Below are 16,137 nucleotides of genomic sequence, written 5' to 3' on the forward strand. Positions count from 1 at the left end.
ACAGGTATCAGCCTGTTATTCTAATTATTTTTGGTCTGAAATGAAACTGACTCACCTTTCCTCACGCACCTCAACGTACCCCTCCCTCTGCGCCCACTGGGTGGGGACAGACATAGTCGTTGTTGCGGGCGGTGGTGGTGCAGACCGCTCTGGACGTGAGAATAGAATAGAGCTGCTTCTCGCTGATGGCCTCGAGGAAGTTGCCCATGAAGTCTTGGATGGTGAGCCTGTTTTCTTCCTTGCTCCTGCGACTCATAGCACGTGCTTCTTTGCCGCCTTGCGGATGAGCTCTATTGCCGTATATGAGATTACAGGCTTGAACGCTTCTGGTACAGAATCGCCAATCCTGGCACTACACAATCAGACAGGGTGGAATGATGTGGGAGAGAAACAGCGCATAACCGCTGTTTATGGGTGCGGTGACTATTTGGCCTTTTGTACAGTACACGAGGACACAAGAACAAGTTCCCTTCACATTTGGTGCTACTCTTGTAATAATGTTGAGAGCGATGACTCTACTCACTCCGCTACCGTTTCATTTGTTTCGCTACCTTCTACTTCTCTTCCTCTACGTTCTACTCCCATTTCCATGGTACCCCACATCTCTGAAAAGCACACTGATTTATATGTTGTAAGTCGACAAGGGGAGGTTTCATGCGTATCCCCGGCGCAAATCCCGCACATTCTGGGGACTGCAACTCCATACAATCAGCATCCGCTTTCTTCCACCGTGCCCATGTCTCAGCCAGAGCCCGGGGCACGTCTCTGCGCAGCTGGCCAGGAGCAGCTTGTTAGTGGCACAGACGTTCTCAGAGCTCTCTACCCGCTCCATCTGGACACAACACACGCACTTGCGGGTCACTTTGTCGCCCACTTTACCGGGAAACGTTCGTGCTCATTATGTCTTCTAGACCAGTGTCTCATCCCTGTCAAGACCTGCCGGGTAAGCTCGACCTTGTCGTGCGGGATCAGCCGCTTTCACGAGGACTCTGCTGTCGTCTTTATGGTTCTTTCTGACGGAAGCGTCCTAACGTTTGACGCACTGACCCTCACACGTCTTAACTCATACCGGGGAAGCGAGGACTCTCTTCTTACTGCGCTGGAGCTCACTAGCGGATCGTCTAGGTGCATTGTGGTGTCTCCGGCTGGTGTAGAAATCTGCTCCCTGCACCCAATCAACAGCAGCCTTCAAAGTGCATACCGCACAGCACTCTTTATCTCCATCTTTATGGTCGTCGTTCTTGCAATAGGGATTTACTACAGATACCTGGAGAATACGGGTAGCCTAGACTCACATCTTCTGTTCATAAAACTTAATCGTATGGTGTCTAGAAAGAATGCGTGGAAAACAAGCGGGTCTGGCGAGATCAGGATTTAGATAAGTTGACCTGCTTCAGTGCATCCCTGGCTGCTTTTGTCGTAGCAAAGTCCCACGCTCCTCGACCATCCTTCGTTCTTAGACCCAGTTCGTGGTCTACGAGTAAAGTAATGGCTTCCGCATGGGCATGCTTGCACGCGCTCATGAGGGCTGTGTACCCATCTGTCCTTTGCATCCCCTTTTCATGGGGGAGTAGAATAGACAGGCATTTGATAAATCCGTGGCTTGCGGCGCTCATAAGGGCGGTCTGTCCATTTTTGAGCTGCATACCACTCTCGTGTTTGGCCAGATACCCTACCGACTTAGTGTGGCCTTCCTGGACGGCAAACATCAGGGCACTGAAGCCTCTCCGTGTTGGTATACGGGCCTCGTGCGGAACAAGAAGCTTGATGACGGCGAGATTTCCTCTCTGGGCAGCCAACGCCAGGGCTGTGTATCTCCGTCTGTCCTTTATCCCAGCCTCATAGGGTATGAGCAAGCTGACAATTTCCTCATGACCTTTAACAGACGCTAACATAAGGGCAGTCCGTCCATCCCGGCGCTGAAGTCTTGTCTCATGTTGCAAGAGGAGCCTGACCACCTCGATATGCCCATGCCACGCAGCAAGCATAAGGGCCGTAGACCCCTCCCATGCCTTTTCCTTGGGGTCTGCTGGCAGGGGTGCCTGCAATCCGGCCTCCTTTTCTATTAAAAGGGCTGCAAGATCTGCATAGTTCAACACCGCAGCATAGGCCAGTGCCGTATAACCTGTGGTGCTAAACTGGCCGGCTTGATGTATGAATTCCTTAACCTGAGGAGTGCTACACGCTTTCACCGCCTTCATTAGGTCCGTTAAGGTCGGCTCGTAATGCGTGGGCGGAGTGTCAGGCTCTAGATTTATTAGTGGCCTGTGACTTGTGCTCACGTCGATAATTTCTTTGAGCTCATGCGCACCAGATTCGGCCGCAAGCTCTGCAGGCTTTTTCCCGTCTTCATTTGCTATACTCCGCTCATAAGGAGCAAGAATCCGTACACAATCTTTTGAATTGCATCTCACTGCGTGATGCAAAGCCGTGGAGCCCGTCGAATCAGTCAACTTTCCTTCTAGTGGCAGAAGATCACGAACAACGCCAAAGCTGTTCTTTTGAGCCGCGTGCATCAAGGCTGTACATCCATCGTTGTCCCTCATACGCGCTTCCTCCTTGACCAGTAACTCAACTGCGTCCGGAAGATCCGCCATAGCTGCCAGCATAAGTGCAGTATAGCCACGCTCTGTCTTGAGGGAATGTAGGGATTGAAGCAGGTAACGAATCGAATCGGTGCTATCGTTAAGCGCGGCAACGTGGAGTGCTGTCAACCCTCCTGGGGCCAGGCAGGTTGCTTCGCGTTTGATAAGAAAAGATAACACGTCCGCTTTATTTTCCTCTGCTGCGATATGTATGGCAGCATAGCCATTGTCATTCTGTATCTTTCCTTCCAGCACATGCAGATGCCGTACAGCATCCTTGCTCCCTATTTTTGCAGCCATCATGAGGGCGGTAGTCCCAGTTAAATCTTTTCGCTTAGCTTCTTTGTTGGCCAGCTCAGCAATTGCATCAATACTGTTCTGCTGCGTTGCGATCATGAGAGCCGTAAAACCATTGCTGGTCGTCATACCCCCTTCATATTTCCAGAGAACCTTGCAGACATCAGCATTGTTATGGCATGCAGCATACATAAGAGCAGTCCACCCTCTCTCTGTACACACTTTGCCTCTCTCTGTCTTCGCGAGCAGTTTTGCTATTGCTGAATGACCGCAAATTGCTGCATGCATCAGAGCTGTTCTCCCGGTTGTATCGACCACCATAGAATAGCATTGCATGAGCTTCTTCACAGAGTGCCGGTCGTTGTTCCGTGCAGCAATCATCATATCTGTCCATTGTTCCTCTACTGCCTCGGAGGGCCTCCTATAGTCAGCAGGAAGAGATGTCATTGCAGTTGTCGCGGAAGACACAACAGACACAGAATCATCTATTGCACCTATCTCAGCAGGGGTGCACTCGTCCTTTGACAAAGCAGGCTCCGATGCAGCCTGATCTGACGAGGCAGACTCCGCACAAACAGTGCCGGAATCAGAGTAGTCTAAGAGATCAAAATCTGCCGTTTTTAGTCCAGTCAAGTTCTTACCATCATAAAGTAACAGTGGGGCCGAGACTATCCTGGGGTTATTTTGCAGAGCCATGGCCGGAAGCCTGCGGGCGGGTATGGGAGAAAGAAGGATAGATAGAACAGGCTTGATGTCCTTGTCATAAGATGGTGGAAGAGATATCGTCTCCATGATGGTCATACTCATATTGTATGCCTCCATAACGGGGCTAACTCTTAAGGGCTTGAGTCCAGTAATAAACTCGTAAATCAAACAGCCCAAAGACCACAGATCTGCCTTCTCTGTGAGTGTGCCCTGCAGCTCTGATTTTGCTACCGCGTGAAGAAGTTCTGGAGGTGCATAACAATACATCTCTTGGTTGTCTAAAAGAGCCTCCCCAATACTAAGCGAATCGGGCAGAACATAGTCCACAACCTTAAGGAGCCCCTTGCTACAGAGAATCCGCTCTGGGGTCAAGATGCCGGCAAGGACAACGCCCACGTCTGAGTCTGGCTTAACTTTACTATGTAAGTAGGCTAACGCCTTTAAGAGCTGCATAAGCGAAGAGTGCACATCATCAAGAGATGGTTTTTTCAGCGCCCGTAGCTCTGCAAGAGTCTGACCGGCAGAATACAAAATGTAATGCTTCTGCTCACCCTCGTCACAAATGACATCGGCGATTTGGCCTACATGCTGACAGACCATTTTCCGCGCCCCGCTGATGCGCGCAGAGAGCCTCTCTTGCTGCGTGGGGGTCAGACAAGCATAAGATAGTTCTCTGCAAATGTATCGAGCTTTATCCCTTTTTGCTTCCACTGTGTACAAACACCTATCGAGTCCCTGGCCCCATAGTGCTCCTGGCTCATAATTGGAGGCCAGTTTCATAGTGACTTTTAAAAACCCTTTAAACTATTGTACCTATCTAATGTCCATCTCACGCTTACAGAGTGAATTTAAGCGCTTACAGCTCATGCCCCCAAGATACATGTTTGTAGACTTTGACGGTATTGATCTTTCAGAATGGGAAATCTGCATGATCGGACCCGCGAGCTCCCCTTACGAAGCATGTCTTTTCCATGTGCACCTCTCTATAGGAAGGGAATACCCTATATCTCCACCTACTATCACATTTAACTCTAGAATACTTCATCCCAACATATCGGACAGGGGGCTTGTATGCCCTAATCTAGTGAATAAAGACTGGACCCACACCATGGGAATTCAAGATCTCATGGAACTGCTACAGGATATCCTACTGACCCCACGCATGGAGAAGGCATACTTGATGGACATCTGTGCTGCAAGATTATACGCGTCCGATGTCCGAGCCCTTACGCAAGAAATGGCTAAAATGTCATCATAGAGCACAGCAATAATATGCGTCATACTATTGTGTTATACAGTAAATACTGGAGTGTTGCTACGGGCTGGTTGAGGGTGCGTCTATTTCCCAGCTAGCCACCTTGGCGCGACAAATTGGGCACTGGTCACTCGTCTTCTGGAAGCAAGAGGCACAGGAAATGCATAGCAGACGATGGGTACAAGGAAGAGCCCGGATTATGGCTACTTCATCGAGACATATGCTGCAGTGCTCGGCGCCTGAAACGACATCTGGAGGAAGAGAGTCTATGATAAGAAACTGAAGTCCGGGCCCATAAACTAGCTCCTTGATCAGCTGATTCTGGGAGTTACTGGCATAGAGACGCAGATCAGGAGATGGAGCATTTATCAATCGGTACTCGTAAGGGATGAGGATTTTGACTATGTCAGTGTGCTCCTTGGAGATCGCATAAGCAAGAGCAGACCAGCCTCGAGAATCAACGATAGATGATTCGTGCGGAGCTAACAAGGCTACTACTCGTACGTGACCCAACAAAGATGCACGCATGAGAGCCGTCACCCCATCCTGATCCTTCATGCCAGCTTCTGTGTCAATAAGCAGGGCTAGAAGGCTGTAGTGGTTAAGGCCGGCGGCTAACATGAGTGCCGTGACACCGTATGAATCCTGATGTCTTGAGTAGTTTCTAGCGTGTAATTTCACACTAGAGACATCATTTGCTACCACGGACTCCATCAGAGGAGTCCAGCTCAGTGTGTGGTACTCTGGCTCACATAGATCAGCGACACTTTGCTCACTACCAGCCAGGAGCGCGTGCCTCAGCGCCGAGAAGCCACTGTTATCGCAAACCCCTGCTTCCTTCTGCAGCAGAGCACGGTGAATGCGCTGATTGTTCCGGGCCGCATGCATCAGGGCAGTCATGCCAGTTGCGTCACGCGTGCCACCTTCTTCGTCAATAAGACTGTCAACTTCGGTAGTTTGGCCTTCTGCCGCAGCACACATCAGGGCAGTGCGGCAATAAGTGTCGGCGTTCAGCAGCATTTAACCGCCGCGATGTTTAAAAAAGAAAAGTGATGTTCCTTACTTTATGTTCTCAGAAAATCAACAAACCATCCATCTTAGATCGTAAAATAAATTGCCGGTATAAAAATTTCAAAAGTTGAATTGTGACAGTGAAGCAATCACTATGTCTACTCCTTCTACTCTTGGAGAAAAGGCTTCATCACGGAGCGCCGGTATTTGTTCTTTGATCGCTCATGTCTTTAGACGGCATGACATGGAAAAGGACCTCGAAGACTTTGTCGAGAGTCCTGCTGGCATAGCGCTAATTGTGTTCGTATCTTTGTTACTCTTGGCTACCATCCTAGTCGTGATCATCGTTCCTATCGTATGCAACCGGCGCCAAAGGCAAGCAGCGAGCTACCAGGCTATGATGACGCCTTCGGGTGTTGTGCGTAAGTCTCGGCACCCTGTCACAGCGAGGCCCGGCATGGGAGGCCCTGAGTTTAACACCGGTCAGACGCAGCCTCCAACCGTGGCCCCGCCTACCATTGAAATGAAAACTACTTTATGGGCGCAGCCATCCAACCCCACCGTCCGTGGATCAGGGATGAGTGCAGGACAAACTGCTGCGCTGTTTCCTCCCGCTGTGACAAGAGCGGGGTCATAAAGAGGATAACTGGCCAGGTCAGGCCTGGCCTGCATCACATATTTTGGTTACACCATTTTTCATAGTGAATCTTAAGCAGATATCTTTTCTCTGGGCTTCACGTTGCCCGTGCTGACGCCCCGTTTGCCCGGGCCAGCAATTCAAAAAGTGGAAATTCGTTAATCCAGAATCCGCAATGCGCACGGTGGGGGCCGACGCTTGCTCGGATTTTTATTCGTCGACAATTCTCTCACGCCGCAAATATGTGACAGTGCTACTTGGAACGACCTACACAACCCCAGAACCCCACGTTGCAAAGCTTTATAATATGAAGGAAATACGGGAGTCATCGCTGTTACAGTTTGTTAACGATCCACATTGTCTCCAGTACATCCAACATCCTCGTCTATTGCGCTGCTACGGTTGCAGGGTCAATCCTCGACGAGACACAGTGACATTATTTGAAGAATTTGGCCAGGTGAGTCTGCAGAAACTTATTTTGGAACATAGAAAAACTGGGAAGTGCTTCTCTGAATCAGCACTGTGGTCTATTGCCGCTGCTGTAGCAAGCTTACTCCAGTATCTCCACCAGCATGATAACAAGACCTTCTATAACGCGGTTTCTAACAACACCATCAATATGGGCAGCATGGTGCATGGGAATTTGAAGCCATCTAATGTGTACATAACGCATCAAAAGGATATCTCATCGTTTGGACTCTCGGACGTGAAGATAACGCATCCAGCTATATATCGTAACTTTGGTACATCTCGAAACTCAGCTGGTAAGCAGATTGATGAGTTGATATACCATGCCCCCGAGATTTTAAATGCCTTGGCCACCCCGACTCCTCCAGGGATCTCTGCATATGACGCTAACACAGCGTGCTGCGGCGCTGCTCCAGACCTCTGGTCTCTGGGTATTATCCTCTATGAAATGATGGCCCTAGCAAAGCCCAGCCACACCAATCAAACTGTTCTTTCTCGCCTAGACAATCACAATCCTGGGACAATCACCGCCATGCCAGACTTGGATCTAAGCGATACATATAGCACTGATCTTCTTAATGTTATCACACAGCTGCTTAGCCCAGATCCTCTTCAAAGGCCACGGATCCAGTCTCTTTTGCTTACAGGCCCAATCATGTCCATACTTCAAGGCTCGCCGCCTCTTTCTCCCCTTAGGCAGAGGAGGCCTGAAGCGTTTCCAGCTCATCCAGGCCTACTTATCAAGGGCCCCACAGTGAGAGAGCATGCACTTGAAGACGTGACGATTTCTGGGCTAAGCAATATAGATCACAGAGACCTGTCTGTTGTGGATGCTGATGCATCATCAGCGCGCAAAAGGGAAATGGATTTGGAAACTGTCATTAAGGTTCTCAATACTGGCAATAAAAACGCACAACAGTTATCTACTTCTAAGCCACCTGCTACAGCACTTAACGATCCTATTAGCACCGGTAATCTCCTGCACGAGCCCTTACCAGTCATCAAGACAGCAATTCATTTGACAGGGAGTTGCGACAACTCACAACGAAGCATAGCTGGCGATAGCGAAGATAACTTGGCGCTGGACATGGATGCAGGCTCAAATTCAGACTCCGAAACTATGGACTTTTGCCCTGCTCCTCTGAGTAACCCTCCCAATCCGACCAAAAAAGAGCACTCCCAGGCAGAGACCCCGAGTATCATGCAAGATAGGCCTCTTCGAAATTTCGTTCATAGTAGCCGAGTCCTGCAGCCAGGAGTACTGGAGACAATCAACGAGGATAGCCCAGAGCGTGCATCTACATGTACAAGGTTGCGGGCCAAGCAGCACGAAAGACAATCAGAAAGCATCCAGAGCAGATCCTTGTCTGCACGTCCTCGTCAGATACGGCCAGCAAATCCTTACAAGGCCCGTATGAGTACTCACGAATTGGTATCACTGCTAATCTCCAATACACCATCCAATGGCAGCACATCTAAGTACTCTTACCGCAACCCAGAAGATCCCTTAGTCTATAAGCAGATATACGTACGAGGCACTCTCCCAAGTAGCAGACATACATCAGATGGCATGCATGCAGATATATCGCATACTATTTTCGGTCTATCACCAGCTAACTATGTTTCTTTTGACGCCACTCGGTCTAGTTCTATCAGATCCCAATCTTTATCAAGCCGCTCAAGGGAGAACACCGTCCTGAATCAGGCTAGCCATGATGGACTATCAGGCGATTCTCGCAGCGTACATTCGGCCTTACCCCAAAGGTCTAGTTCTCAAGGACATCGGCCTGCAGACCGCAAGATGATTAGCTGGCGTTCCAAGGAAGATGCCATTGCAAACGCACACCAGGTGAAGCGTGACAAAAAGGGAAATACGCAACTGATGCTTGCGGCCTTGTCTAACAACCTTAAGGCTGTGCATGAATATGCATCACAGGCCGGCTTGCAGAATAAGTTTGGGTTTACTGCAATGATGATAGCTGCAAAGAGAGGGTTTGTGGAGATTGTGAAGATCCTCATGAACCAGGAGTCAGGAATTACTACAAAACGCAAATGTGGTGTACCCTCTGCCACGGCACTGATACTGGCTGCAATGTGCGGCCAGGCAGAAATAGTGTACTTGCTGCACGAAAAGGAGAGAGGGATTCAGGATAAGTCGGGGATGACAGCGTTAATGCATGCAGCCATGCGAGGGTATACCGATATTGTATTAATTCTCAGGAGTGCAGAGGCACGTAAGCGTGACTTTCACGGATGCACTGCATTGTTGATGGCAACAGAGTATAACAGGTTAGATATAATTAAGCTTCTTATTGACCAGGAGGCGCAGATGTCCACGACAGATGGATACAAATATGGTAGCGGGTTCACTGCTCTGATGTGTGCTGCCCGATTAGGATTCGTGCAGGCCGTAGAGCTACTCGTCAAAAAGGAGGCCAACATGATGCACATGCCGGCAGACAGAGAAACAGGAGGTTTTACTGCACTGGTGTGGGCCGCCAGAGAAGGTCATCTGGCATGCATAAAAGTGCTTGCGCCTTACGAGGCGGCTCTTTCAGGGGGCCTTGCTATTGTTGAAGGAGAAAAATCTCTTACTAATTCCAAGGTCAAGAAACAAAGAATTCGCTCACTCATTCGGAGGCACATGTGCCCTGACGAGATGGAGGGTTCGGTGCTGGCCAGGAGCTCAACTAGGGTTTTGCGGACTTGTGACATCTAACGTAAAATCTAAAAATGGCAGATGACATGGTTACCGCGAGTGGTGCAAGTAGTGGCGATGATCATGCTAGCAATTTGAATGAAGAACAGCTCGATGCATCTGAAGAGCAGCCCCTTGGTCCAGAGACTCTAGTCTATGAAGAACCAGATGACGTGGCTGCGGATGAAGAGGGTACTCTTCGGCATGAGTCCATTAACGACTTGGAAGCACACTCGTCCTCTGAGAAGCTTGGGGATGTGGAACATGTTAGTGAGCACACAAGTCCCAAAGAGGCTAACGGAAAGGACGACCTTGAAGAAGGGGATGAAACTTCCATCCTAGCTGCAGAAATCCTTGAAGACGACCCCATTGTATACGCTCCAGAAGATATCATGGATGAAGAGGATGACCGGCCACCCGAGTCCCCAGCTGCTTTGCCAGAGGAACAACGCGTGTTAGCTAGTGCCGGAGATTACCAGAACGTTGATGCACTTCTCGCTAGACAAGCGTATGATCCACTGGGGCATCCAGAGGTTGGTGGGCTGGACGATGTTGATCCTTTGAGAGCTTCGGTCGATCCTGGATGCACGCCAGAGGACCACCTAGAAGCAGAAGAGCTTGTCATTATTAATGTTGATCTAGACATGGCGCAACAAGAGGACGCGAAGGGTTCTGCAGAACCGGAGGCCTCTCCTGTTGTACCTGCGAAGGCCCCTGACCAACACTTACCTTCAATCAATAGTTTACAGGCGTCTGGTTCTAAACCACACGAAGACAGTTTCGATGAGAGTACAGCTAGAAAGCATATAGTTGACCAAACTGTGGATGCAGGGGAGGAGCCCGTGGATCCCAGTATGCACCCGGCCATCGCCCAAGCAATTAAAACAAGAAATGACCACTTTCCTTTGTTAAGTGATCCAAAGCTACCCCACACTAGGGAAAACTTCAACCTGCCTCCCCTTGTAGAGGGTCACAGTGTTCCTGTGGACAAAGGGACATACAAAGACTACGTGTTTGATCTGGAGCGGCAAGAATACCTTCAAAAGGAGGAGGTCACAAAGGCTCATACAGAGTACTTGGAGAAACACCACGAACTCAAACAGATTGTAAGCGACTTCCTGACTAGTATTCTAATTGACAAACCAACTGATGTATACCAATACGCTGCAGATTACTTTAGTGTTGTAGTGAATTAACTATTTGTCACAGGTTATCTCGCAAGGCAGATGAGTGCCTTAACAGAGGAGCATTCGGGGCGTCTGGCTCTGGTGACGAGCGCTGGAGAGTCACGATGGAACAGCTGGTGTCTTCACATACCGGTATCGTTAAAAAGATCGTATTTGGTTTCCTGAGCTGCATCTCTCCCAGTTGCATCTCGAAGTTAGTGACCAGCTTCTCCTCTTCAAGTGCCATGAGAACATAATGCTTAGGATGAAACTTCCCTGAGAGAGACTTCAATACGCTAATGTTTATCTCTGATATATTGAGATTGAGTCGCTTCATCCAAGAACTGAAGAAATCTTCCAGTTTATCAGCCATGGTTTGAGGTGGGTTGTTAACCAGGTGGAAGTAGCAGGAAAGTGCTCCGACCAGAGAGGCATCCGCAACATCTATCAGAGAGTCAGGGATGCACGCAATAAGAAGAAGATGCTCTGCAATACCCGTACCATGCCTGGCCTCGCATCTCAGGAAGAACTCCTCTACAGAAGCTAGTTCAACAGATTGACCAATTGTAGATAATATAACATTAATTCTTTCTGGAGATAACAAACGCAACTTGAGAAGCTGCTTGACTAAGTTTATGCTTCTGGTATCTCTAATGTTTAGGTAAGGAAGACAAACGGGGACAGTGCAGATGTCTCTGACTATTTCGGTCAAGGCCATTAGTGCCATCACCAACAATCTGTAGAGACCTAACAAAGCTAACGCGCTCTCTAAGTGACTTGTCCCCATGGAGGAGGGGCCACTATCAACCATGTTACACAATGTTGAAACCACCTCGGCAGTGAGACGCTCATGTAGAAGCGCAATTGAGATGTAGAGGCGTCTATAGTTAATGAGCTCTCTCACCGTATCAATGTACTGGCTATACGCTCCAGTGTTCTGTCTTGTTGCACCAAAGTGAGCACGAACAGCGTCCTGCTCATCTGTGGTAATGCCTAATTCAGTCCACAGCTTTTCCAAGGCTACATCTCCGCCACGCGGGTTTTCCTCCGTAGAAGTGTGTTTCCTGGCGCTGAGCTTGTTAATGAATGGATTCGTTTTATTGTATTTGTCCTCCACGGGTGGGGTTCTGCGATCGAACAAAGCCAATGATGTATCTGGAACTGCTGTGTTATTTACATACAATTCTCTCTTTTCTGCCACACAGAGATGGGGGCTGTTTAATTTAGACGTGAAATAATCAGATTGCAGGACTTTTTGTGGATGCACATGCTCCTGTGTGAACCGCTGAAAATCTTCTTCGGAGACGCTTGAAACACCGTTCAAGATCTCTGCTTCACCGTTCAGTGAGGGGGAAAGGATAGAAATCCCGGAGTATGGAAAGGATGGGTGACTGAGTGGGCCAGATTGCGCCATGCTTTTTTAAGAGGAAGGGTTTGAAGAGCGCTATGCACTGTCACATGGGTGCATTTACTTACAAAAAGGTAAGGATGCCAATGGCCACGCGTTTATACTTCTGTAGTTGTATCAACTAGATATGCCTCTCGATATTCAGCTGCGGGGTCTATAGGGATTATAACTGTCCGCAGGCTCATGTTCTTATTGACAAACGCCTTGTCTCCTCTGCGTTCATACACATATTTCGAGAGGGTCTGCTCCTCGTTAGCTATAAACTGCAGGCACTCAGAGCCCGTCAGGGGCCGAAATTGTAAGGAGTTCATCCGCTCCTTAGGAAGGTAAGCACTTGGATGAGACCACAAATATGCGTTCCACCGGGTAATAAGATCTGGGATCGGACGAGTGTTTAGCTCTACCGTGCCATCCGTTCGAGGAGGAGACAGGGATGATGTAGTTACCGATGTGTACCCCTGCTGTTCATTCAAGGTGCTATATGGGGCGTTAAGCAGAAGTCTAAGATAGAAGTCAGTAAAGGGATCCTGATACAATCCGAATTTGTTGCCTTTCTTGGCTATTTGTGTTGAATGGTCTCTCATGTAATCGTGAATTTGTCTCCGAGCGTCTACAACGGAACCTGCGCTGCCACAAAACCTCGCAAGGTAGAATATCTTTTCTGCGATGCCTGGAGCATAAAGAGTATTGTCTCGTACAAGACGGTACCACTCAGATTGATAAATGCTTTGGACAGGCGCTAATTGGGGTAGTCCCACGGGTGCATCCAGCTCCTTACGGAGATAATGGATCAGTGAAATCAAGCGAACTGTGTAATAACTATACCGCGTTAGCACTCCAATAAATGTATCAACAGATTCTTCAGAAAGGGGCCGTAAGTTGGCACTAAGGTTTGGTGCATCCCGAGGTTCTATAAACTGCTGTCGTGCGCACTGTTGAAGCATCTCACGATACTTGTGACAGTGGTTGTACTCGTTTAAATATTGCTTGACCATCTGTAGTCGTTTAAAGTAGAGATCTTGTAGCTCTTCACGCTGCTTCAGGAGATTCATCACGAAACGCTTTTCTCCCTCAGGAAGCCCTACTAGATTCATGTCTATCCGAATTACATGCAGAGTTGTTATAGATACTGTTTCGCAGAGAGGGAGCGGATTAGGAGAAAACTGGGGCTCATGATAAACGTATAATCCTTGGGGTTTAGCGGTAGATTTCTTTTTCCGAGAGATCCCCCGCTTAGTGGAGGGCGCAGGACCTCGGCGTGCAGTACCGGAACGATGCGAGACGACAACCCTCCGACGGACATTTGACATGTTATAATTTCTTTTATAACAGAGTTGGCGGATTTACTAGGTGCGGATAGGAGAATAGAATGATAGAGCGATCTCCTTAGAATATTAGCCTGCCTGTAAGAACTGAGCAAAATGGTTAGTCAAATATGCTAGGGTGTTACGAATGTACGCAGTGTGCTTTGCAACATTTAGCCGATAGCCCTCGATATACTCATGCCAGGTACTAGAAAAGTCACTCTCAGTTTGGAGAGAACTCGCCTCTGTGGGCGAGATAACATCCACGTTGAATAGACCACAGTACACGCAAGGGATGTCCGAGATATTCAAATTAGGAAACCAAAAGCACTTACTACACTGTCTACACCTTCCGCATCCACGCTCGGTCCTTGTGAAGAGATCTATGTTAAGCACGAACATTGCTGTCTTCATGGTAAACAGATTCTCAACTTTGTTAGAAAGCTCCCTGGAAATGTAAAAGAGCTCCTCAGTTGTGTCGTTATTTTCCTGTGAGCTCTGTTCCTGGTCTTGATGCACGGATTCGCTATCTGTTTCGTCTTCTTCTTCAGACTGGTCTGATGAGGAGGAAGCCTTTGAGGTATCAACTGTTTCTAACGCAGATGGATCAGTGGCAGCGACTGATATTGGTGTTACATATCCTCGTATAAGCAAGCATAACATGAAAAATATGGAGCACTGGCTGGTTACTTCTTCAAGCGATTTTCCCTTGAGAAACAGCTTCCGACACAGAGGGCACGTATAGTTACCGGCCCTTATCAGAGAGTTAAGGCATTTTATATGGATATAATGTCTGTTTTCGCAGCCAATCTCGGTGTGATCGTATATGCTTGTTTTCAACTCCTCTTGACAGATACAGCAAACATAATCGGTGGCGTCACACTTGTGCGTATCAAAGAACTGCTTCTTGTAGCATTGCCTGCAGATATCACAGTGCTTGTGCTCCCCTTGCTTTCCCACACGACAGAACGTACATGATTCACAGTGGAAAAAAGGCTTAACCTCAGGGGATATCAGGCTGATATAGTTACACTTTGGACAGAAACTCTTTGCAACTTCCCCTTTGCAATGCGTGCAACGAAGTCCGATTGGGCCCACTTTATCACAGAGCAAGCAGCGCATCGAGGTGATGGCAAAGCGATCCAGCTCGTCACACTGGGATTCAAAATCGTCGTTATGACAGAGTCTGCAAGAATAATCTTTATTGCATTTGGGGCAAATCACGCGGCAATTTAAAGGATAGTGCATGCATCCATTAACTGTCTCCTGGATAACGTCAAGATAAACTATATCTTCGGCAACCTCCTGATCATTTTGCAAGCTTAGACCATTGAGATCTTCGAACGTTAAGTCGTCTCTCCAATCAGAAAAAAGCATAATGGGAGTACTACTGGGGGTAAAGCTAGAATTGGCTGGCCTAACAACATAATGCCTTAGAAGCACCCTATCCTCCTTATTAACCCTATAATAACAATAGCATACGTAGGAAAACATGGAGATGGCTGTTAACGTAAGTATTGCAATAGTTAATTAATTTTTCTGTTTCTGGCCTCAACCCGAGGTCTCTTTAGGATGTCTGTTTACATGTTACACTACTTACTTTCGTTATTCACCTACTAACTCATTTGTTATATCTTCTAATCTGCAACCTTCGCGTATCAATTGATACTTCAAGCCCTTTTCAGAGCTTACTCCGGGCGCGCCGGGAGGCCTGCGACGGGTGCGAGCCTGCTGACCTGCTGACCCGGGTGGAAAGAAAAGGATGGCGTTCAGCTACTTCACGGTCCCGTCTGGCCAGCCCTTCAGGAGGCCGCTGCCCGGCCACGTTGTCGCGCGGCTAGCGCAGCCCCTCCGGAGGACGCGCTCTGTCGAGGAAGCGGCGGACCGCCGAAGCCAGGCCCTCTGGCGGCGTTCGGAAAAGGCCGGCGAGGTGTACAGAGCGGCCCGCAAGATCGCCATGAGCAGGCACTTGTTCGACTTTCACGACCGCGCAGTCGCCAAGCACCGCGCAGAAAGGGCGCAGCAGGAGGCAGAGCGCCGAAGGACAGCGCTCCTCCAGTGCAAATCCGACGCGATAGCAGCTGGATACAACGAGTGGTACGACGCGCGGGTGTGCAAGGAGGAAGAGGAACACCTATCTAAGTCAAAGCGCGACAGGTATGGCGGTAAACGGGCAGGCCTCTGGGAAGAGCATCTGATACTCAGCAACGCCTCTATTCGCGTTTCCTCAGTGGGCCCAGCAAGGGCCCTTTCTGCTCCATATCAGCCAGCGTCTAATTGATGAAAAGTCTTCCTGCAAACCAAGTACTCTATTAAGTGGTTCGTTAGTGAATAGCACCTGTACCAAATAGAGAGTTGCATAACGAGCTCAGAGGTTTTCTTCCTCTGTTGAGCCCGTTGCATAGATGAAGTTGGTACGCCTCAATCAGATATCTGAAGTGCCTCTTTATGAATGTACTCACAGATGCAACTAGAAGAGGTGCATCACACCTGACTCCATGTGTACAGACTTGACGCTATGCAAGATTACTTGACGGAAGTCTTCAGGGACGCTAGTCATCGGTCTACACGCCAAGGATTAGGAGTCTACATAAGATGCTCTC

General features: G+C 48.7%; 11 protein-coding genes across 11 annotated transcripts; 6 read left to right on the forward strand and 5 right to left on the reverse strand.

Moving 5' to 3' along the window:
* Positions 1 to 40: 40 nt before the first annotated feature.
* On the forward strand, positions 41 to 1,378 carry GL50803_0011125 (uncharacterized protein; the record flags this gene model as incomplete). The annotated part of the gene is made up of 1 exon (XM_001704631.2): positions 41 to 1,378. The coding sequence occupies one exon, from the start codon at positions 41 to 43 to the stop codon at positions 1,376 to 1,378; it is 1,338 nt and encodes a 445-aa protein (XP_001704683.2).
* On the reverse strand, positions 1,368 to 4,367 carry GL50803_0096878 (Kinase, NEK; the record flags this gene model as incomplete). The annotated part of the gene is made up of 1 exon (XM_001704630.1): positions 1,368 to 4,367. The coding sequence occupies one exon, from the start codon at positions 4,365 to 4,367 to the stop codon at positions 1,368 to 1,370; it is 3,000 nt and encodes a 999-aa protein (XP_001704682.1).
* Positions 4,368 to 4,407: 40 nt separating this feature from the next.
* Positions 4,408 to 4,845, forward strand: GL50803_0027055 (Ubiquitin-conjugating enzyme E2; the record flags this gene model as incomplete). Its single annotated transcript, XM_001704629.1, has 1 exon — positions 4,408 to 4,845. One exon carries the CDS (start codon positions 4,408 to 4,410, stop codon positions 4,843 to 4,845), a length of 438 nt encoding a protein of 145 aa, XP_001704681.1.
* Positions 4,846 to 4,902: 57 nt separating this feature from the next.
* On the reverse strand, positions 4,903 to 5,862 carry GL50803_004320 (Ankyrin repeat protein 2; the record flags this gene model as incomplete). The annotated part of the gene is made up of 1 exon (XM_001704628.1): positions 4,903 to 5,862. The coding sequence occupies one exon, from the start codon at positions 5,860 to 5,862 to the stop codon at positions 4,903 to 4,905; it is 960 nt and encodes a 319-aa protein (XP_001704680.1).
* A 145-nt stretch (positions 5,863 to 6,007) lies between these two features.
* Positions 6,008 to 6,490, forward strand: GL50803_0027056 (uncharacterized protein; the record flags this gene model as incomplete). The annotated part of the gene is made up of 1 exon (XM_001704627.1): positions 6,008 to 6,490. The coding sequence occupies one exon, from the start codon at positions 6,008 to 6,010 to the stop codon at positions 6,488 to 6,490; it is 483 nt and encodes a 160-aa protein (XP_001704679.1).
* A 175-nt stretch (positions 6,491 to 6,665) lies between these two features.
* Positions 6,666 to 9,677, forward strand: GL50803_004322 (Kinase, NEK; the record flags this gene model as incomplete). The annotated part of the gene is made up of 1 exon (XM_001704626.1): positions 6,666 to 9,677. One exon carries the CDS (start codon positions 6,666 to 6,668, stop codon positions 9,675 to 9,677), a length of 3,012 nt encoding a protein of 1,003 aa, XP_001704678.1.
* Positions 9,678 to 9,691: 14 nt separating this feature from the next.
* On the forward strand, positions 9,692 to 10,852 carry GL50803_004323 (uncharacterized protein; the record flags this gene model as incomplete). The annotated part of the gene is made up of 1 exon (XM_001704625.1): positions 9,692 to 10,852. The coding sequence occupies one exon, from the start codon at positions 9,692 to 9,694 to the stop codon at positions 10,850 to 10,852; it is 1,161 nt and encodes a 386-aa protein (XP_001704677.1).
* Positions 10,853 to 10,859: 7 nt separating this feature from the next.
* Positions 10,860 to 12,236, reverse strand: GL50803_004324 (uncharacterized protein; the record flags this gene model as incomplete). Its single annotated transcript, XM_038046105.1, has 1 exon — positions 10,860 to 12,236. One exon carries the CDS (start codon positions 12,234 to 12,236, stop codon positions 10,860 to 10,862), a length of 1,377 nt encoding a protein of 458 aa, XP_037902114.1.
* Positions 12,237 to 12,328: 92 nt separating this feature from the next.
* On the reverse strand, positions 12,329 to 13,540 carry GL50803_00104248 (uncharacterized protein; the record flags this gene model as incomplete). The annotated part of the gene is made up of 1 exon (XM_001704624.1): positions 12,329 to 13,540. One exon carries the CDS (start codon positions 13,538 to 13,540, stop codon positions 12,329 to 12,331), a length of 1,212 nt encoding a protein of 403 aa, XP_001704676.1.
* Positions 13,541 to 13,624: 84 nt separating this feature from the next.
* GL50803_001774 (Zinc finger protein) lies at positions 13,625 to 15,028 on the reverse strand (the record flags this gene model as incomplete). The annotated part of the gene is made up of 1 exon (XM_001704621.1): positions 13,625 to 15,028. One exon carries the CDS (start codon positions 15,026 to 15,028, stop codon positions 13,625 to 13,627), a length of 1,404 nt encoding a protein of 467 aa, XP_001704673.1.
* A 268-nt stretch (positions 15,029 to 15,296) lies between these two features.
* On the forward strand, positions 15,297 to 15,815 carry GL50803_00135270 (uncharacterized protein; the record flags this gene model as incomplete). Its single annotated transcript, XM_001704620.1, has 1 exon — positions 15,297 to 15,815. The coding sequence occupies one exon, from the start codon at positions 15,297 to 15,299 to the stop codon at positions 15,813 to 15,815; it is 519 nt and encodes a 172-aa protein (XP_001704672.1).
* Between the last annotated feature and the right edge of the window lie 322 nt (positions 15,816 to 16,137).

Source organism: Giardia intestinalis, chromosome 4 (assembly GCF_000002435.2).
Source record: "Giardia intestinalis strain WB C6 chromosome 4, whole genome shotgun sequence".
NCBI classification, from domain to species: domain Eukaryota; phylum Fornicata; order Diplomonadida; family Hexamitidae; genus Giardia; species Giardia duodenalis.